Source organism: Vulpes vulpes, chromosome 6 (assembly GCF_048418805.1).
Source record: "Vulpes vulpes isolate BD-2025 chromosome 6, VulVul3, whole genome shotgun sequence".
NCBI lineage: Eukaryota > Metazoa > Chordata > Mammalia > Carnivora > Canidae > Vulpes > Vulpes vulpes.
The window spans coordinates 60,015,506-60,031,198 of NC_132785.1; the positions used below are offsets into that span (position 1 = coordinate 60,015,506).

The 15,693-nt window shown below is 39.4% G+C and overlaps 1 protein-coding gene across 1 annotated transcript in view; it reads right to left on the reverse strand.

Annotated features, from left to right (window-relative positions):
• Positions 1 to 15,693, reverse strand: part of TUBGCP3 (tubulin gamma complex component 3) — an 82,913-nt gene that overhangs the window by 33,140 nt on the left and 34,080 nt on the right. Inside the window, exons 12-16 of the mRNA XM_026008846.2 lie at positions 7,181 to 7,291; positions 6,770 to 6,878; positions 3,592 to 3,781; positions 2,574 to 2,709; positions 1,747 to 1,815 (exon numbers count right to left, since the gene is read on the reverse strand). Of these exons, the coding sequence (XP_025864631.1) occupies positions 1,747 to 1,815; positions 2,574 to 2,709; positions 3,592 to 3,781; positions 6,770 to 6,878; positions 7,181 to 7,291 (615 nt within the window). The remainder of the gene's footprint in view (positions 1 to 1,746; positions 1,816 to 2,573; positions 2,710 to 3,591; positions 3,782 to 6,769; positions 6,879 to 7,180; positions 7,292 to 15,693) is intronic.

Here is a 15,693-nt window from a genome sequence, read left to right on the forward strand (position 1 = left end):
AAAAATGACAATCTCAATTAATGAGAATAGAAAAGAAACACAGATAATATAATGTTTAATAAGGAAAAAGAGGAAAATCCATTTTCTTCCAAAATTTGATCTAAAAGTGTATTTTTAATAATAAAATATTCCAGTTAGCTGAAAATGTAACAAGCTGAGACAGAGGCTTGCCCTAGGACTGGAACAGCAAAAGCCAGATGTGCAAGACATCACCTCCCATACAATGTCCCCAGCACATCCTGCTAATTCATTACCAGCCCTGCTCTCCTTCCCAGAGTAGCCTCCCAGGCGTGCCCTCCAGCTGCTGGAGTGGACAGGTGACTTGTTAGCCATAGACAGAGATCCATCCTAAATTTTTAAAAAATAAATGTGTAACAAAGTTCTTCTATTGACTGTTTTGACTAGAGCTTTCAAAAATCTAAAATGTAAAAAATATACTGCATAACCACGTGTTTATATACAAGCTATGCCACTTCTAACTGTATGCTCAGTAAATCTGAAATATTGTGAAATAATTAAGGAACTGTGTATATGGAACATGTCCAATCTACCTAATATTCAAGGCACTTATACTCTGAAATAAGAAATACTTTACTATGGTACCTTTTATACTAAGAAAAAAATAATATGCAACGTACTCAATATTAATAAAGTAGATAATATCAAAGTTTTGGATTTAAATAATAATGTATAGAACAGAATTTTTTGTTTAAAGTAGGCTCCATGCCCGGCAGGGAGCCCCACACAGGGCTTTAACTCAGGACCCTGAGATCATGACCTGAGCCGAAATCAAGAGTTGGACGCTTAACTGACTGAACCACCCAAGAGCTCCAGAACAGAATGTTTTAACAAATAAGTATCTACAACTATTCAGGATACAAGTCAAATGAGGAAAAAAAGTAATTTGAATGTGACAAAAAATTAAATAGGAGAGCAGTTCTGCATTCACATACTGGGAGCCCCCATCTCGCAGCAAGCATGCTGCAACAGCACAGCAAGAGCAGGGAGAGGACGCCCTGGAAAGCAGCCTGGTGGGGGTGAGGCTCACAACTGGAGAAATTTTAGAGCCAAATTATATTACCTCTTAACAATAATCTAAAGAGATGAATGTCCTCCTTCAGATGTAAAATGACTGAAGTCAGCTCAAGGACATTTCCTGGCAAAGGAGTTTACTCTGGTATGATAACAGCATGCACCCGGAAGGAAGGGGCTCAGTTAACTGCAGACACAAAGAGCTCCTGGGGTTACACCCCTCCCCATCTGGACTGACGTGGACAGGAATAGCACTTTGGTGAGGCGCAGCAAATGCACTACAGATAACCGTACAGCCTCTTCCCGTCCATTTCAATGAACGCTAAGTATATTTGATCTAAACAGTAAAAACGTGACTCCTGTAAAATACACTTTGTGGTTCCTTTCACATTATCCTGAATTAGTAGCTATGGTCTAAGAACAATGAAGCACAACAAGCAATCCGTTTATTAAATACCTGCTGAAACCTAGGATGGAACAAATGGTATTTTTAAGAATCCTTAAAATTATAGACCATCTCAGCGTTCATTAATGATCATCTAAAACACATAGCGATTGTTGCTTCAGTATTCATTCAGTGGGTCTCACCCAGATGTTAAGCAATCGCCTGCCTGCACTAGAAGCTCACTGAGAAGACGGCCAGTTCTACAACAACATGACGGCTAGCGATGTGAGGAGCCGTGGCTGATGTCACGTCACCCAGCACTGCCTTACCGTTGCAATTGGCCCATCGACGTGGTAGTCCAGGCTGAACACGTCCCACCCGGTATCACCTGGAGAGACCTGGGAGCAAAAACACAAACTGCAGGCCTTCCCACCAGTGCTAGGCTTCCTGCCAAAGGATCCAGCCAGTCCTCAAAGAAAAGGCAGTAAAATAAAGCCCAATTTTTGGAAAAATGCTCAATAGTTCTGAGCATTAGCCACATGAGAACTCCATCTTTTTGCCAACTCCTGTACCCTCAGCACTGAAACAATAGGCACCTAAGAGGTGCTCTACAGATACTGTGGAAAAAATGGCGTATTTTTTAATGAATATGATAAAATCTGTTTCAAATTTGTCACTGTATTTTTATGGCAGAAACTCACTGCCTTATATGTCCCAAATCCTTTAAAAGTCAACATTTTAAAAACCGAACAGGCTCTGCTAATGGTCCTTTATCATAGCTAAGCAAACAGTGTACAGTGTTTCTGATATTCATTCCCAAAAAAAAAGTCATCTTCTATCAAACTGAAATTAAAAACATAGATTTTTGATAAATCTTATTATTTTGATACGTATTATTATTACTTTCTGTTCAGAACGTCCAACAGGTATCATACCTGTGGCTTCTGCAACATTACCATTAACAAGAGTAAGGCTAACTACACAATGCACTGCCAGGCCTGTGGCAAGCACTGCGTGTCCTATGCCCACCTAAGATCACGTAGCAGCAGGCACAACCCCCATCCACCAGGTAAGACTACATGCACTTAAACAGGGAACACTGATGGGAGGGCTGGCCAGGGAGCTCACTGTCTACACAGGACCAGGACCACAGTACCTCTAGGAGCCTCACGTCCAATCTCTTGAGGATCTCGGGGCTGTCAAACTGGGCATTGGTGGCTCTGACAGCAGTTTCGAGAATTCCAGTCAAGTTGTGTTGATACAAAGTTGTAGCTGGACGGACAAGTTCTGGTCTTAACAGATTTTAAAAAAATAAAATGTTACTTGAATTCTTAATGAGATTTATAAAAACTCAAAATCATAAAGAGTTCAAATTATAAACACTAAAATGAAAAAGAAACAACTACAATATGAGTACAAAAGTTTCACAAAATTAGGGGCACGTGGGTGGCTCAGTGGGTCAAGCAACTAGCTTGGCTCAGGTCATGATCTCAGGGTCCTGGGATTGAGTTCTGCATCGGGCTCCCTCCTCAGTGGGGAGTCTGCTTCTCCCTCTCCCTCAGCTCCTCCCCCAGAGCGTGAACAAGCACACGCACATAAATGCATACACACTCTCTACACACACGTGCATGCACGCACATACTCTCTCTCTCTCAAATAAAATCTTTAAAAAGTTTTACAAAATTGACTGTCAATAGAATTTTGCCAAGTGTTTTGGAAAGTTAAACACTTAAGTCTCAAAAAATTAATTTTGATTCTGCTTCACTTGAAAATACTTACATGTGCCACATATGTTAAAAAATAAAGTTTTTAATTGAAGTCTGGCCTGTAGCAACATGAACTATTATATAATCCCCTGCAGAGATCCGATGGGAAGAGAGATCCTCATTAAATCAGGACAATCACACATATGGACATCACGATTCTAAGGGTGACCCACTGCACACCCTTTGGACACTGGACTGTCAGTGCCACAATATCTCCAAGGCACGGGAAATGAACAAATGAAAGGACTTCTATGTGAGAACTTTATCTCTTCAGATTTCATCTTACCAGGATGTTCTATGAGGATTCAACACATTTTCCTCTAATGCAATTGATTCTTTAAAACAAGAACCCTAAGACTCTTTATCATGCTGAATCTATGTGTATTCATAAAAATGCAGTCTTCTTACTTGAGCAAATCCATTAGGTGCCTTATGAAATCCCCCTGGCCAAGAAGCAGGTACCGCCTGACCGCCTGCATGTGGTCCAGGAGGCTGTACTTTCTGTTCAGAACATCCAATAGGTACTTGCTGGTCTCAAAATAGGCCGCATCAATTTTCCCCCGAAATGCGTTCTCCAAATCTGTGAACACATCTGCAGCTGTAAAGAACAAAAGGAGAAGTACACAAACGTCTATAATCTGTATTTTAATAAAGATAAAACTAAAGGCTGCCACGTACAAAAGCCGTTGCCAAAACCCACAAATGGCCTCAGAGACAGATATGACAGGCCATGTGTGTGCTCAGGAAGGCGTGAGCCCCAAGCCCCAGAAACTGGAAATGCTGCTGTGTGGCCGTCTGTGCAAGCAGCCTGTGCACTGTGACCAGAAAGAGGAGCCCCAATAGCAGCTGGTCATTTCCAGATATAAAGGTCAAGTTATCCTCTACAGTGTAATGAACTTAAAACCACACTAAAACACGCTGATGAAAAGTGCAGTATAAGGGAGGTATTCAATGCTGAAATCGCCTACACGTGCCTACATGACACTTTTGAAACCCATCTCAAGAACAAACAGGATGGCACATGTAAAGACTGAGCTCCGTGAATGGCTAGTCTGGCTGAAGGTCTGGTGCTGTCACATGCAGCCACGACATGAAGCTAACCATGGGGGAAGACGTGTGGGGAGATTTTTCAGAGAACGTGGAATAAAAGCAGGCCTAACTCCAAGCAGTAACATAAAAAAGTAAACGTTTCCATAGTTTTATACTGCAAAGAAATAGCACAAGGATATTACACACATACTAGAGCTTTTTCCTGCTAACTTATACTTCTATGGCACAAGACAGTTTATAAAACTAAGTATTTGATTTTATTTAAAAACTATGACAACACTTAACAGTTGGGGCCTATCCTCCACTCTCATTTGTAAAACTGGACTCTACTCTTTGGTCACACTTCCAAATATTCAAAATTTTTCTTTTTCTTTTTTTTTTTTCAAATATTCAAAATTTTTCAAATGTGAAATACAAATTCAATTTTTCCCCTTTTGTGTTCCTGTCAGTCTTTCCAGGTTTCCTATCTTTTATCTTTCCAACCATACTCCTAGCCTAATGGCAAAGAAACCCCTGCCCTGTAGCCCAAAGCTACAGGGAGGACAAGGGGCTGAGCTGTCGTCAACGTAACCAATGGGAGCAGTCCAAGAACTCAATAGTGGCCATAATCCACCAGGCACGACTGCAGGCCTCATAACGACTTTTGCCTCACTGGCAAAAATCCTTGTCTGCACGTCTCCACAGTGAGCACGGGTACCACACTGTGTGGCCTGAGCTAGTTGTCTTCTCTGGGTGATAGGGAAAGGTCAAAATCTGTCAACACAAGTCTCCTGGCTCTCCTTCATTATTCTACCTCGTCAACTGGGGTATTTCCCAAAAATCTGTTCTTGGGTCACATCTCTCTCTATTCTAAGAACTAGGGTCTGTGCATCCCTAAGAAGTATATGCTAAATTGTCTGTGATGAATGCACTTGGGGCAAGGAGGGAGAGGCATCTGACCCCAACAGCTGGAGTATTCACTACACTAAGGGGCCCTGTCCTTAACCAGCATGGTGACACAGGGACTTCCCAAAGCCCGACAGCTGGCCCGAACCTCGGTCTGGATTTTCAACATAGCTTTTCCAATACCTTGGAGACCTCATCTAGTGAGTCCTCTCAGATACTAAAAATCAAATTGGGCCAAAATGTACATGAATAGATGCTCAACACCACTCATCATCAGGGAGATGCAAATCAAACTACAGGGAGGTACGACCTCACACCTGTTAGAATGGCCAGAATCAAAAACAGAAGAAACAACAGGTGTTGGTGAGGATGCGGAGAAAGGGATACCCTCATGCACTTCTGGCGGGAATGCAAACTGCTGCAGACCCTCCAGAAAACAGTATGGAAGGTCCTCAAGAAGTTAAATATAAAAAACTACCATATGATCCAGTAATTCCACTACTGGTTTTTTACCCAAAGAAAATAAAAACACTAAAAGATACATGCAGCCTATGTCCACTGCAGCATTAAGTAATCTCCTAAGTATGAGATATGGAAGCAGCCCAAGCGTCTATCTACAGATGAATATGTAAAGGAAATGTGGCATATGTACACAAGAGAATATGATTTAGCCTTAAAAAAAGAAGGCAATTCTGCTGTTTGTGGTAACACAGATGGACTGGAGAACATTATGGTAAGAGAAATAATGCAGACACAGAAATACTGTCTGGTATCACCTGTCTGTGGAATCTGAAGTTTTCCAACTCAGAGAAGCAGAGGGTCAAGTGGAGGTCGCAGGGGCTGAGGGGAGGCGAGGACCAGCACAGGATACAAAGTTTGGTGATGCCAGGTGAAAAAGTTCTGGTGTCTAGCATTCACATAGTTGCCTACCACCAACCCTACAGCACTGTACACTTACAGCAATTTATCCATACATCTCATTTAGCACTTCTTATCTTTTAGTATTTACTATTCATTATTTCATTTTATTTTCCATGTTTTATCTTCATAGCTAGACCGTAAGCTAATGAAAGGCATAGTCATTGTCATGTACAATAATTGGTATCATCTTGCCTACATCTGCCACGCTGTGCCATATGCAGCATGAGTCAGAATAAGCACGCGAACAGAAACAGCCAAGACCAGAAAGTTGTCCGTGCACAAAACACCATGCAATGATGCGAAAAGTAGGAGAGGACAATGGTGAATGAGGGAACCAGAGAACATCTAGAGCAGGGCAGCACTCTGAATACAATCAACACTTGTGAATTCCTGCTGATTCCTGAATAAGCCGCTGTCATAGGTGCAGCCACCAAGAGCAACAGTTTTCCTTTCTTATCTCAGCAAACTATCGCTGTATCATTTTTTAAAAATAATACAGATTACTAAGAGTAATTTACTATGAATAAAACAGCCACACCTAGTCCAATACTTATTAAGTCCACATAAAAAAGGGAATTCAAAATTTACATAGTAATATTTTACACACATCACACTATATATTAAGGTATTCTGGATAACAATTCAGAAAACGTGTCAGTCCTATTGGACAAAAAAATGCTTCCAGCAATATATATACACAACACCCTCACCACAGCGATCACCATCATACCATCCTGGGGTGAGTCCGCAGACTGGGTCACAGCTATCATCTTCGTAGTGGGTGTCTGGTCATGACAAACCTGGTGCAGGAAATTTATTGATTTTCCTATCAAGAGGACCTAGAAAAGAAAACATCCTAGAGTTACTTTTACATAAAAATCATTGACCCTTCAACTACTACAAATATTCCTGAGCAACAAACTATTAATTAAAAATTAACAAGAATATCTGGGATAGTATCAAGTGAGTTCTAAAAAGACATTATTAACACACACATATTTATAGGTCAACACATTCAATTAATACACACTTCTATAATGCAATAACATTTTAAGATGATAAGTTTTGTCACCTGATGCAGGCACATACAGGTAGATACAGATTAAAATATCAAAACCACGAATCTCCCTTCTGGCCTTACCTTCCTGGACTGATCCATTGTAATAAAGGAAGGGATCATCGATTTCCGTAAGGTGTACTTGTCCTGCCATAGCCGGTCTGTTTTAACTGCTGGATCTGAGGCTACAAAGAACTGAGAAAAGAGACATAGCAACATCAGAATGTGACACGGCACACTATCCACTAACGGCAACATGGAAGAAGCCATTCTGAAAGCCAAGCTCTTGAGATACAGGAGACTGAGCCTTTATACAGCGAAACTTGTCTTAGAAAGCATTTTAGCTACATCACTCTCTAAATGATTAGATGTTCCAGGCTTTTTAAGTGGAAGTATAATGAAACAGGCTTTTTCCTGAAGATTTATGATCCTCAAGAGGATTATCTGTTGTAACCTCTGCTAACTATGAGGGTCTGGGTGTGAGGGCCGCTGCCCAGAGGTCCATGTGCAAGTCTGGAACACAGCGGGGCCAACACTGCCATACCGTACTCGTGGACTGCTGGCTACAGGCTAATGTGGACAGATAGGCAGGCAGGCAGGCAGTACCAGTCTACCAAGCAGCACTGCCGTTAAGTGACCTTTCTGAGAACCACCTTTGCTCAGAAGCTTCTTCCCCATTCACAGTGCTCAACACCTTTGCTGACCCCACCGACCAGCTTGCCTCCTGACAACAGGGCACGGAGAGTGGGGGGTAAAATAGAGCTAAATTGCTACTGATTCTAGCCCATCTCCTACCACAATAAGGGCACCACTCTCAGTTTTCAGTGATGTCCTAATACACTAGTGCTTTTAGCTCTATAACTCAATTTCTAACAGCCGCTGAGTCAAAGCAATTCTTAATCCTTACAGATGTGCCAGCCTTCCTTTCCATACGGTGGTGTCCACAGACACTCCCACAAGTGGGATGCGCCATTCTAGATTTTGCCCATCAGCTGGTGAAAGCATGGCTGCTTGTACTGTTATTATTCTGACAAAGGAAGTTGGGGCCGTTTTCGTCATATGGGTGGTCATTTGCTTTTATTCTGTAAACTGTCTTTCATCTCCTCAACCCATGTTTCTACTGACTTTGTCCTTTTCTCATCAATATATGAAAACTGTTTGTTATATTAGGGATCATGACCATTTGTGAGGCAAGTATTACAAAGTTTTGTAAGTTAATCATTTACCAACATCTACAGTATGTTTCATGTTTTTGCTTTGCTCCATTTTTGTTGTGTAGGTAAACATCATCCTGTGTGGCTTCTGAGTTTCTTGTCTTCCTAGGTTACACAGACATCCAACATAATTTTCTTCCAGCATTCCTGCCATGTTATTTTCATAGCTCAGGTCCCTCATCCCTCTAGGATTTACCTTGGACATGATGTAGGGTCTAGGTTTCCTTCTGAATGGCATTCGTCTAGTGGTTGAGCCAGCTAGCACCTTCTTCTGAATGCACTGTCTTTCCCTCTGAGCTAGGACGCCTCATCAGAAACTCTTGCTGTCATTAATTTGATGAATAGATTAAAAGGGAAGAAAGTTGACCAGGTCGAGAGAGGCTGAGGTATTTGGTAACATCTTTATTTTCCAGCTTCCAATGGTGTTCTATCATCATGAACATGGAGTTATATGGATCTGTGTTCCAGTCCATACACTTATTATCCTTATTGGCACTCCAGGTTTCCCATTCTGGGATGACAGGAGCCTCTTCAAGCTAGCTGCAAAGTCCTTTAGCCTTGACCTTTAGTCTTCCTTGCTTCTGGTATGGAAGATGCTCTAGGCTCATCTTCCTTCTCCCCTAGACCAAGAATCAGCCACTCACCCAAGGAGCCCTAGTTCATTTTAGGGAGAAATGGCATTTGAACCAGAACCTCAGTAGTTGGTACTGTCTTAAGTTAGAAGCTGAATGGTCTGAGACTCAGCACTGACCATGTGACCAATAGCACTCAGCTCCCTAGCAAGACTGTAAATCCACTGAAGTCATAACATACCTAAAGTCCCTCTTTGGTCATTCTTACATAAGTTCCAAATCACCAGGTGAACAACATACAACCCTCAGGAAAGTATATCCACAGAGACAAATGTATTTAAAGAATTTTAAAATATTTGTAGTAATTATATAACAATATAAAATTAATGGTTTCCTAGCAAAACATAACCAAAATTTACCCAAGGAGAGAGAACTTGAAATCAGAAATGTAAAATGCCTACTTCACTTTTAAAAAAAAAAAAAAGACATTGTTACATTGAAGTATTCTAGACCACAGAAAAATATACAGACTGCTTGAGTTTATTTTATGGATCTCTGTAACACTAGCACAACCTTATAAAAATAATACTCAAAACGGATGCCTGGGTGGCTCAGTAAGTTAAGTGGCTGACTTGATTTCAACTCAGGTCACGATCTCAGGGTCCTGGGATTGAGCCCTGCATCAGGGTCCAGGCTCAGTGTGGAGTCTCCTTGAGGATTCTCTTTCCCGCTGCCCTTTCCCCTACTCTCTCCCTCTCAAATAAATAAATCATAATAATAATAATAATAATAATAATAATAATAATAATAATAGTAATACCCAAAATGGAAACTATAAGCCAGTTTCATTTGTGAATATAAATGAAAAAATTATGAATATTATCCTTGCATTACTGGAGTAATATATTTTTGGCCAGGGTACTTTACACTTTCCAATACACTACTAAAGACAAAGGAATATATAACAAATTACAAAATAGTATCACGTAGTCATTAAAACTAAAGTTCATTCTTAACTATCACAAACTGAGAACTTAGTGGAAAAAAAAAACAAAACAGATCTTGTTCCCAGGGGGAAAAAAAAGAATATATCCACAAAATACACTTTTATATGCTATACAGCAGTTTCAGAGATCATGCTTTATAAAGCCTTGGTACAGAAGAATAAAATTTAATAGCACGGAATTTTCATTATTAAAAAACCACAACACCTTATTTGGTTAAAGCAGGAATGCAAAATCATATGCTTCAGAAATATATTCAATGAAGGCTGGAAAGGTTTTTCTCATTGTTTACTTTAAATTTTAAAAAAAGTTAAAGGGTTATAAAATTCCAAGTATACACAGTGAAATGGACACAGAGAAATACAGAAAATATATTAACAGGTCATCTATTCATGATGAAATTACTAATAAACTTTTTCTGTTAACAGGCTCAAAAATTTTCAATTAGTATTTTTAAATCAGAAAAAAATACTATCCAAAAGAACTAAGTAATTCAAGCCAATGAGTGAACATATGGTGACAATAAAAAAACTTTTCAGTAAGATAACTTTCCCAAGGCAATCAAAGAAAAAAGACATTTTCTTCTGTTCACGGAAATCTACTCCCAAGGATAAATATTTAAGGAAACAAAGTTTTTAATGATGTTAACGACTTATATTCAATCCTTAAGTCAGGGCTAGATGATATCAATTACAGTCAATCTCCTTTGTAAGTAGATATTTGAATAAATGCCAATAATTTATGGTCATGAAGAGCACTATCTGTATTTTCAATGCAAATTTCTTATTTTTAGGTATAAATTGCAATTACAAAAGTATTTATTGATTTTTATATTTTAGATTTTTAAATTTATATTCCCTAATTTTAAACACATAACTAGTGACTGCTTTGAGGAATAACTGGTCCTACTATAATGAAGCTATTATCACTTTGTAAGATATACTTCAATTATCGCTGACAGAAAATTTAAAAAATGTTATAAGCCCACCATGAGTAACCTGAAAGGTCACCCAATTATCACGCTATGATTGCTCTGTAGCCTACCATTCAACACCAGATGAATTGCATATGAATTGTATTTACCAGTTATTCGCTTAAAGAGAAGAGCTAGTTTCTACAAAAAAAAAAACACTAATTTACCCTGATAGAGCACAGTCAGGTTTTTATCAGTTTTTATCAGTAAGAGCGATAAGACATTTTAAAAGATAAAAAACTCAGACAATTCAGTCTTTCGAAATTATGAAAGCATCACTTCATCTGAGGGCAAAGTTGCATGCAATCACTCTCCCAGCAAACACCGAGAGGAATAGGTACACCCTAGCATTTAATTAATCCTCTGAAAAATATATAGTTATAGAGGAAAAAAAACCAAGGCCAGAACATAATTGCTTTTATTTCATTGATGCATTTTCCACTCAAGGTTCTTTGATTTTCACCATGGGTCAAACACAGAAAAAACAGAAAAAAAGTGACATAATTGTACCATGATTTCTCATTAACTGTTGGACAAATGCCAAGCCTCCCTACTAAAAACAGAAATGAGGAGGGTAATTTTCTGAGCAAGCAGCTTAGTTTCTAAGAAACAGATCTATTATTACACACAGACCCCAACTCCCAACTGTCAACAGGCAGGCACCTCCCCAGAGTTCCCACTTCTGCCACACCCAGAGCAGCTAAGGTGGTTCCAGACCCAAGGCAGGGAGACTGGAGGTGGTAAGACCCGAGGCAGGGAAAGATAACATCCACGGCAAATGAACGAACCAATGTGTCAGGGGTGGGGCACAGAAGTGACAAAACAATAAGATATTCTATATGGTAAACTTATAAATTCAGTAATTCTTAGCAAAGTTATAAAAGAAACAGAATAACAAGAGTGCCAATGCACCCACAGATATTCCCTAAAGCAGTCACTGCATTAATCTCTTGTTCATTCACTGACTTTCTAAGCCAAGGGTGTAGATTTTTAGAATCTTTTTGGAGCATCTAAGTAAACACTTAAGTAAGTTCGAAAATTTCCAAATTCTGCAAAGACCTTTTTATCTGTCCATCTTTTCTTGCTCCTTATTGAAGCCCCTCACCCTTTGACAAGAATTATCCAAAGGCAAAAAATAAAAATCAAGTAAATTAACACCAACTCCGTTATTCTTACTTTAAACTGGCATAATTTGCTCACCTCAGTCACTGGGGAGAAAACCCATGGGGAGCTCCTGAAGGCCTAACGGATAGTTTCTCTAGGTGGCAGTAGTAAAACACCAAATGTTTTCATTCATACTGCTTTGTAATAGCCAAAAATAATTAGAAACGTTTCCCCAAATGTTGAAAGTACTTTCTAATCATTTACAATATCCGTAAATTCTTAGAGTGCTCTATTTTTGCCCACCTTTGCACTTCCTAACAGAAGATAAACAATGTTAAGCTGGATACCGGTTCTTGCTGGTTGGGCTAAAGGGTCCCATATTTTTTTTAAGGGGTCCCATATTTTTACAACAATTCACAGTAAAATACCAACTAGAAGACCTAGAGACTATTTTTAATGATTCCATACCAGAAACCGCAAAGCTCAGAGGCCACCTATAAGTTTTTCTTTCAGGTAAAAAGAAACTCATTCTTGGGCTGTAGAACAGCCAAACCCAGGGCAGCTAGGGCAGGACACTGACTGACCACTGCTCAGCAGCAGGAGAGAGAGAACCCTTTCCAGAGAGCTTCCTGGAAGGACAAAACTAGGCTGTACATGGCACAAGCTCTGAATAGCCAGCAGCAAAGAGACTAAGATCTCCTGCTCTTAGCAAGAGCCTAAAGCAAGAAAGTCAGCAAGGAGTAGACAGCTAGGTCAGGGGATCCCTGGGTGGTGCAGCGGTTTAGTGCCTGCCTTTGGCCCAGGGCGCGATCCTGGAGACCCAGGATCGAATCCCATGTCGGGGGAGCCTGCTTCTCCCTCTGCCTGTGTCTCTGCCTTTCTCTCTCTCTGTTTGACTATCATAAATAAATTAAAAAAAAAAAAAAAAAAAAAGACAGCTAGGTCAGAGAAGGAAAGTCCAAGAGCTCCAATAGGACAGGCAAGGGCAGAAAAGGTTCCCAGTCCCACAGCCAACTGGCATTCCACCAAGCCCAAGGCAGGAGAACTGAAGCCTGATGTACAAGTTCACGTTTGTGTTAACTCCACAAGAAATGAGCTCCCACCCACAGCCTCAGGGCCAGTTCAAAACTTTTCCTGGAGGTTTTGCTCTAAGGGTTCTCGAGCTGGGGTTCTTGAACACAGAATGCAGAAAGGGAAGGGAATTCCACTTTTATTGGTACTAACTTCTATCTGAAATTTAGCTTGTCCTCCCATTATAAGTGCAAAGAACAAACAACAGTACCCATGACCATCACCAGAAGAAATCATATACTCTCATCACCTGTTAAAAGCTGGTGCACAGACTTGAAAGTCACTCATCTTTCTTACTGAATGCTAATAAAACATATACCTATTACCGTATCACTAATTTAATACTAAGTGTCCAACTGTGGTTTCAATTCACATTTCCCTGATAACTAATGTTTCGATTCTTTTCCTGTACTTACTTAAGGCCAAATTGCAGATGTCCTTTGGAAAAATCTCTGCTTTGGACATTGTCTTTTTCTCAATTGGGGTATTTATCTTTTTGCTCGAGTCATGACGGTTCTTTATATATTCTGGATACTAGACCCTTCCCACATATATGATTTGCAAATATTTTCTCCCATTCTATGGGTTATTTTACTTTCTCAATAACGTCCTTCAACGTATGTAAGTTTTTAATTCTGAAATGGATGAAATAATTGGATGAAATCCAATTTATCTTTTTTTGTTGATTAAGCTTTTGGTGACATATCTAAGAAACCACTGCCTAATCCACAAATATTTACACCTATGTTAATTTCTATAAATATTACAGCTTTAGGTGTGATATCAATTTTGAGTTACTTTTTATATATGGTATGCAACTAAGGCCCAAATTCATTGTTTTGTGTGTAGATATCCAGCTGTCCCGGCACCACCTAATGAAGACTATTCTTTCTTCAATGACTGGTCTTGGAACACCTGTTAAAAATCAACTGAACAAAAATGAACACATTCATTTCCAGACTCTCAATTCTACTCTTTTACTGGCTGTCTATACTCATGGCAGCCAGTACCACACCTCTGAATGCTCTACATTATAATATGTTATGAAATTAGGATGTGTAAGTCTTCCAACTTTGTTCTTTTTTTCAAGACTGTGTGGCTTGCACTGCTATATAACTTTGAAGACCAGCTTTCCCATTTCTGAAAAAAAAAAAAAAAAAGGGGGGCACTGGAATTTGATAAGAGATTACATTCAATCTGAAATCATTTTGGGAACTGCTGCCATCTTAAAAGTATTACATCTTCTAATCCATGAGCATGGTGGTGCCATTCCATTTATTTAGGTCTGCTTTCATTTCTTTCAACAGTTTTATGGATTTTCAGTGTGCAATTCTTCCACCCCCTTCCTTTAAGTTCTCCCTAGGTGTATGATTAGTTTTAACCCTAGCATACATAGTACTACTTTCTTAATTTTATTTTTGGATTGTTAATTTCAAGTATATAAAGATGTGACTGATTTTTGTGTGTGGCTCTTTTATACAGCTAATCTGTAAAACTTATTAGGTATATACTGTGAACATTTCAGTTTTCTATATATAAAATTAGGTCATCTATGACAATTTTTCTTCCTTTCCAATATGAGTATTTTTGTTTCCTAACTGCTCTCCTATCTAACTGCCTCAACTAGAGCCTCCAGTGTGATGCTGAGTAGAGGTAGGGAAAATGGAACTCCTACCTTGCCCCTGATCTTGGGGACAGAGCGTACATCTTTTCACCAACATGATATCACCCATTAGGGTTTCACAGATGTCTGTGATCAGGTGCAGAAGTTCCTTTCTATTCTTAGTCTGAGTGTCAAATTTCATCAAATGCTTTTTCTGCATCAATTGGGTTGTGTGTTTTTCCTCACTTTGTTAGTGTGATGTATTACATTGATTTTAATTACATTGAACCTTCAATCCTGGGATAAGTCTCACGTGGTTATGGTGTACAATCTTTACCTTCTAGTCTATTTTAGTACTTTGTGAGGACTTCTGCATCTATATCCATAAAGGATATTGGTCTGTAGTTTTCTTGGGTTGTCTTTTTCTGGCTTTGGGATCAGAACAATACTGGCATCACAAAATGAGTTAAGAAATGTTCTTTCCTCCATTTTCTGTTAGAATTTGAGAAGAATTAGTGACAACTTTTTATATAGGTGATGGAATTCACCAGTGAAGCCATCTAGTCCTGGGCTTTTCTTTACTGGAAAATTTTTGAGATTAAGGACTTTATCTTCTTACTTGCTACAGATCTATTCAGATTTAATATTTCTCCAGGACTTGGTGTTGATGGTCTGTGTTTCTAGGAGCTCTCAGGTTTTATTACCTGGAAATGACTTCATTTCTCCACTCTTTCTGAGATGGCATTTACGGGATACAAAATTCCTGAATGACAGTTTTTCCTTTCGGCATTTTGAACGTGGCATCCTACTGCCTACTGGCCTTCATGGTTTCTGAGGTGAGATCAGCTGTTCTAACCGAGGACCTTTTCCATGAGTTGTCCTTGAGTGAAACTTCTAAGGTTCTCTGTCTTTCCACAGCTTGATTACAAAGTGAACTCTTGTGGGCCTCACTGAGTTTTCCTACTTCAAGCTCCTCAGACCAGATAACCTGTTATCCTACCTGCAAGGCACTTATTTTCTTCTTCTTGCTCAAATCTGTTGAGCCACTAGCGAATT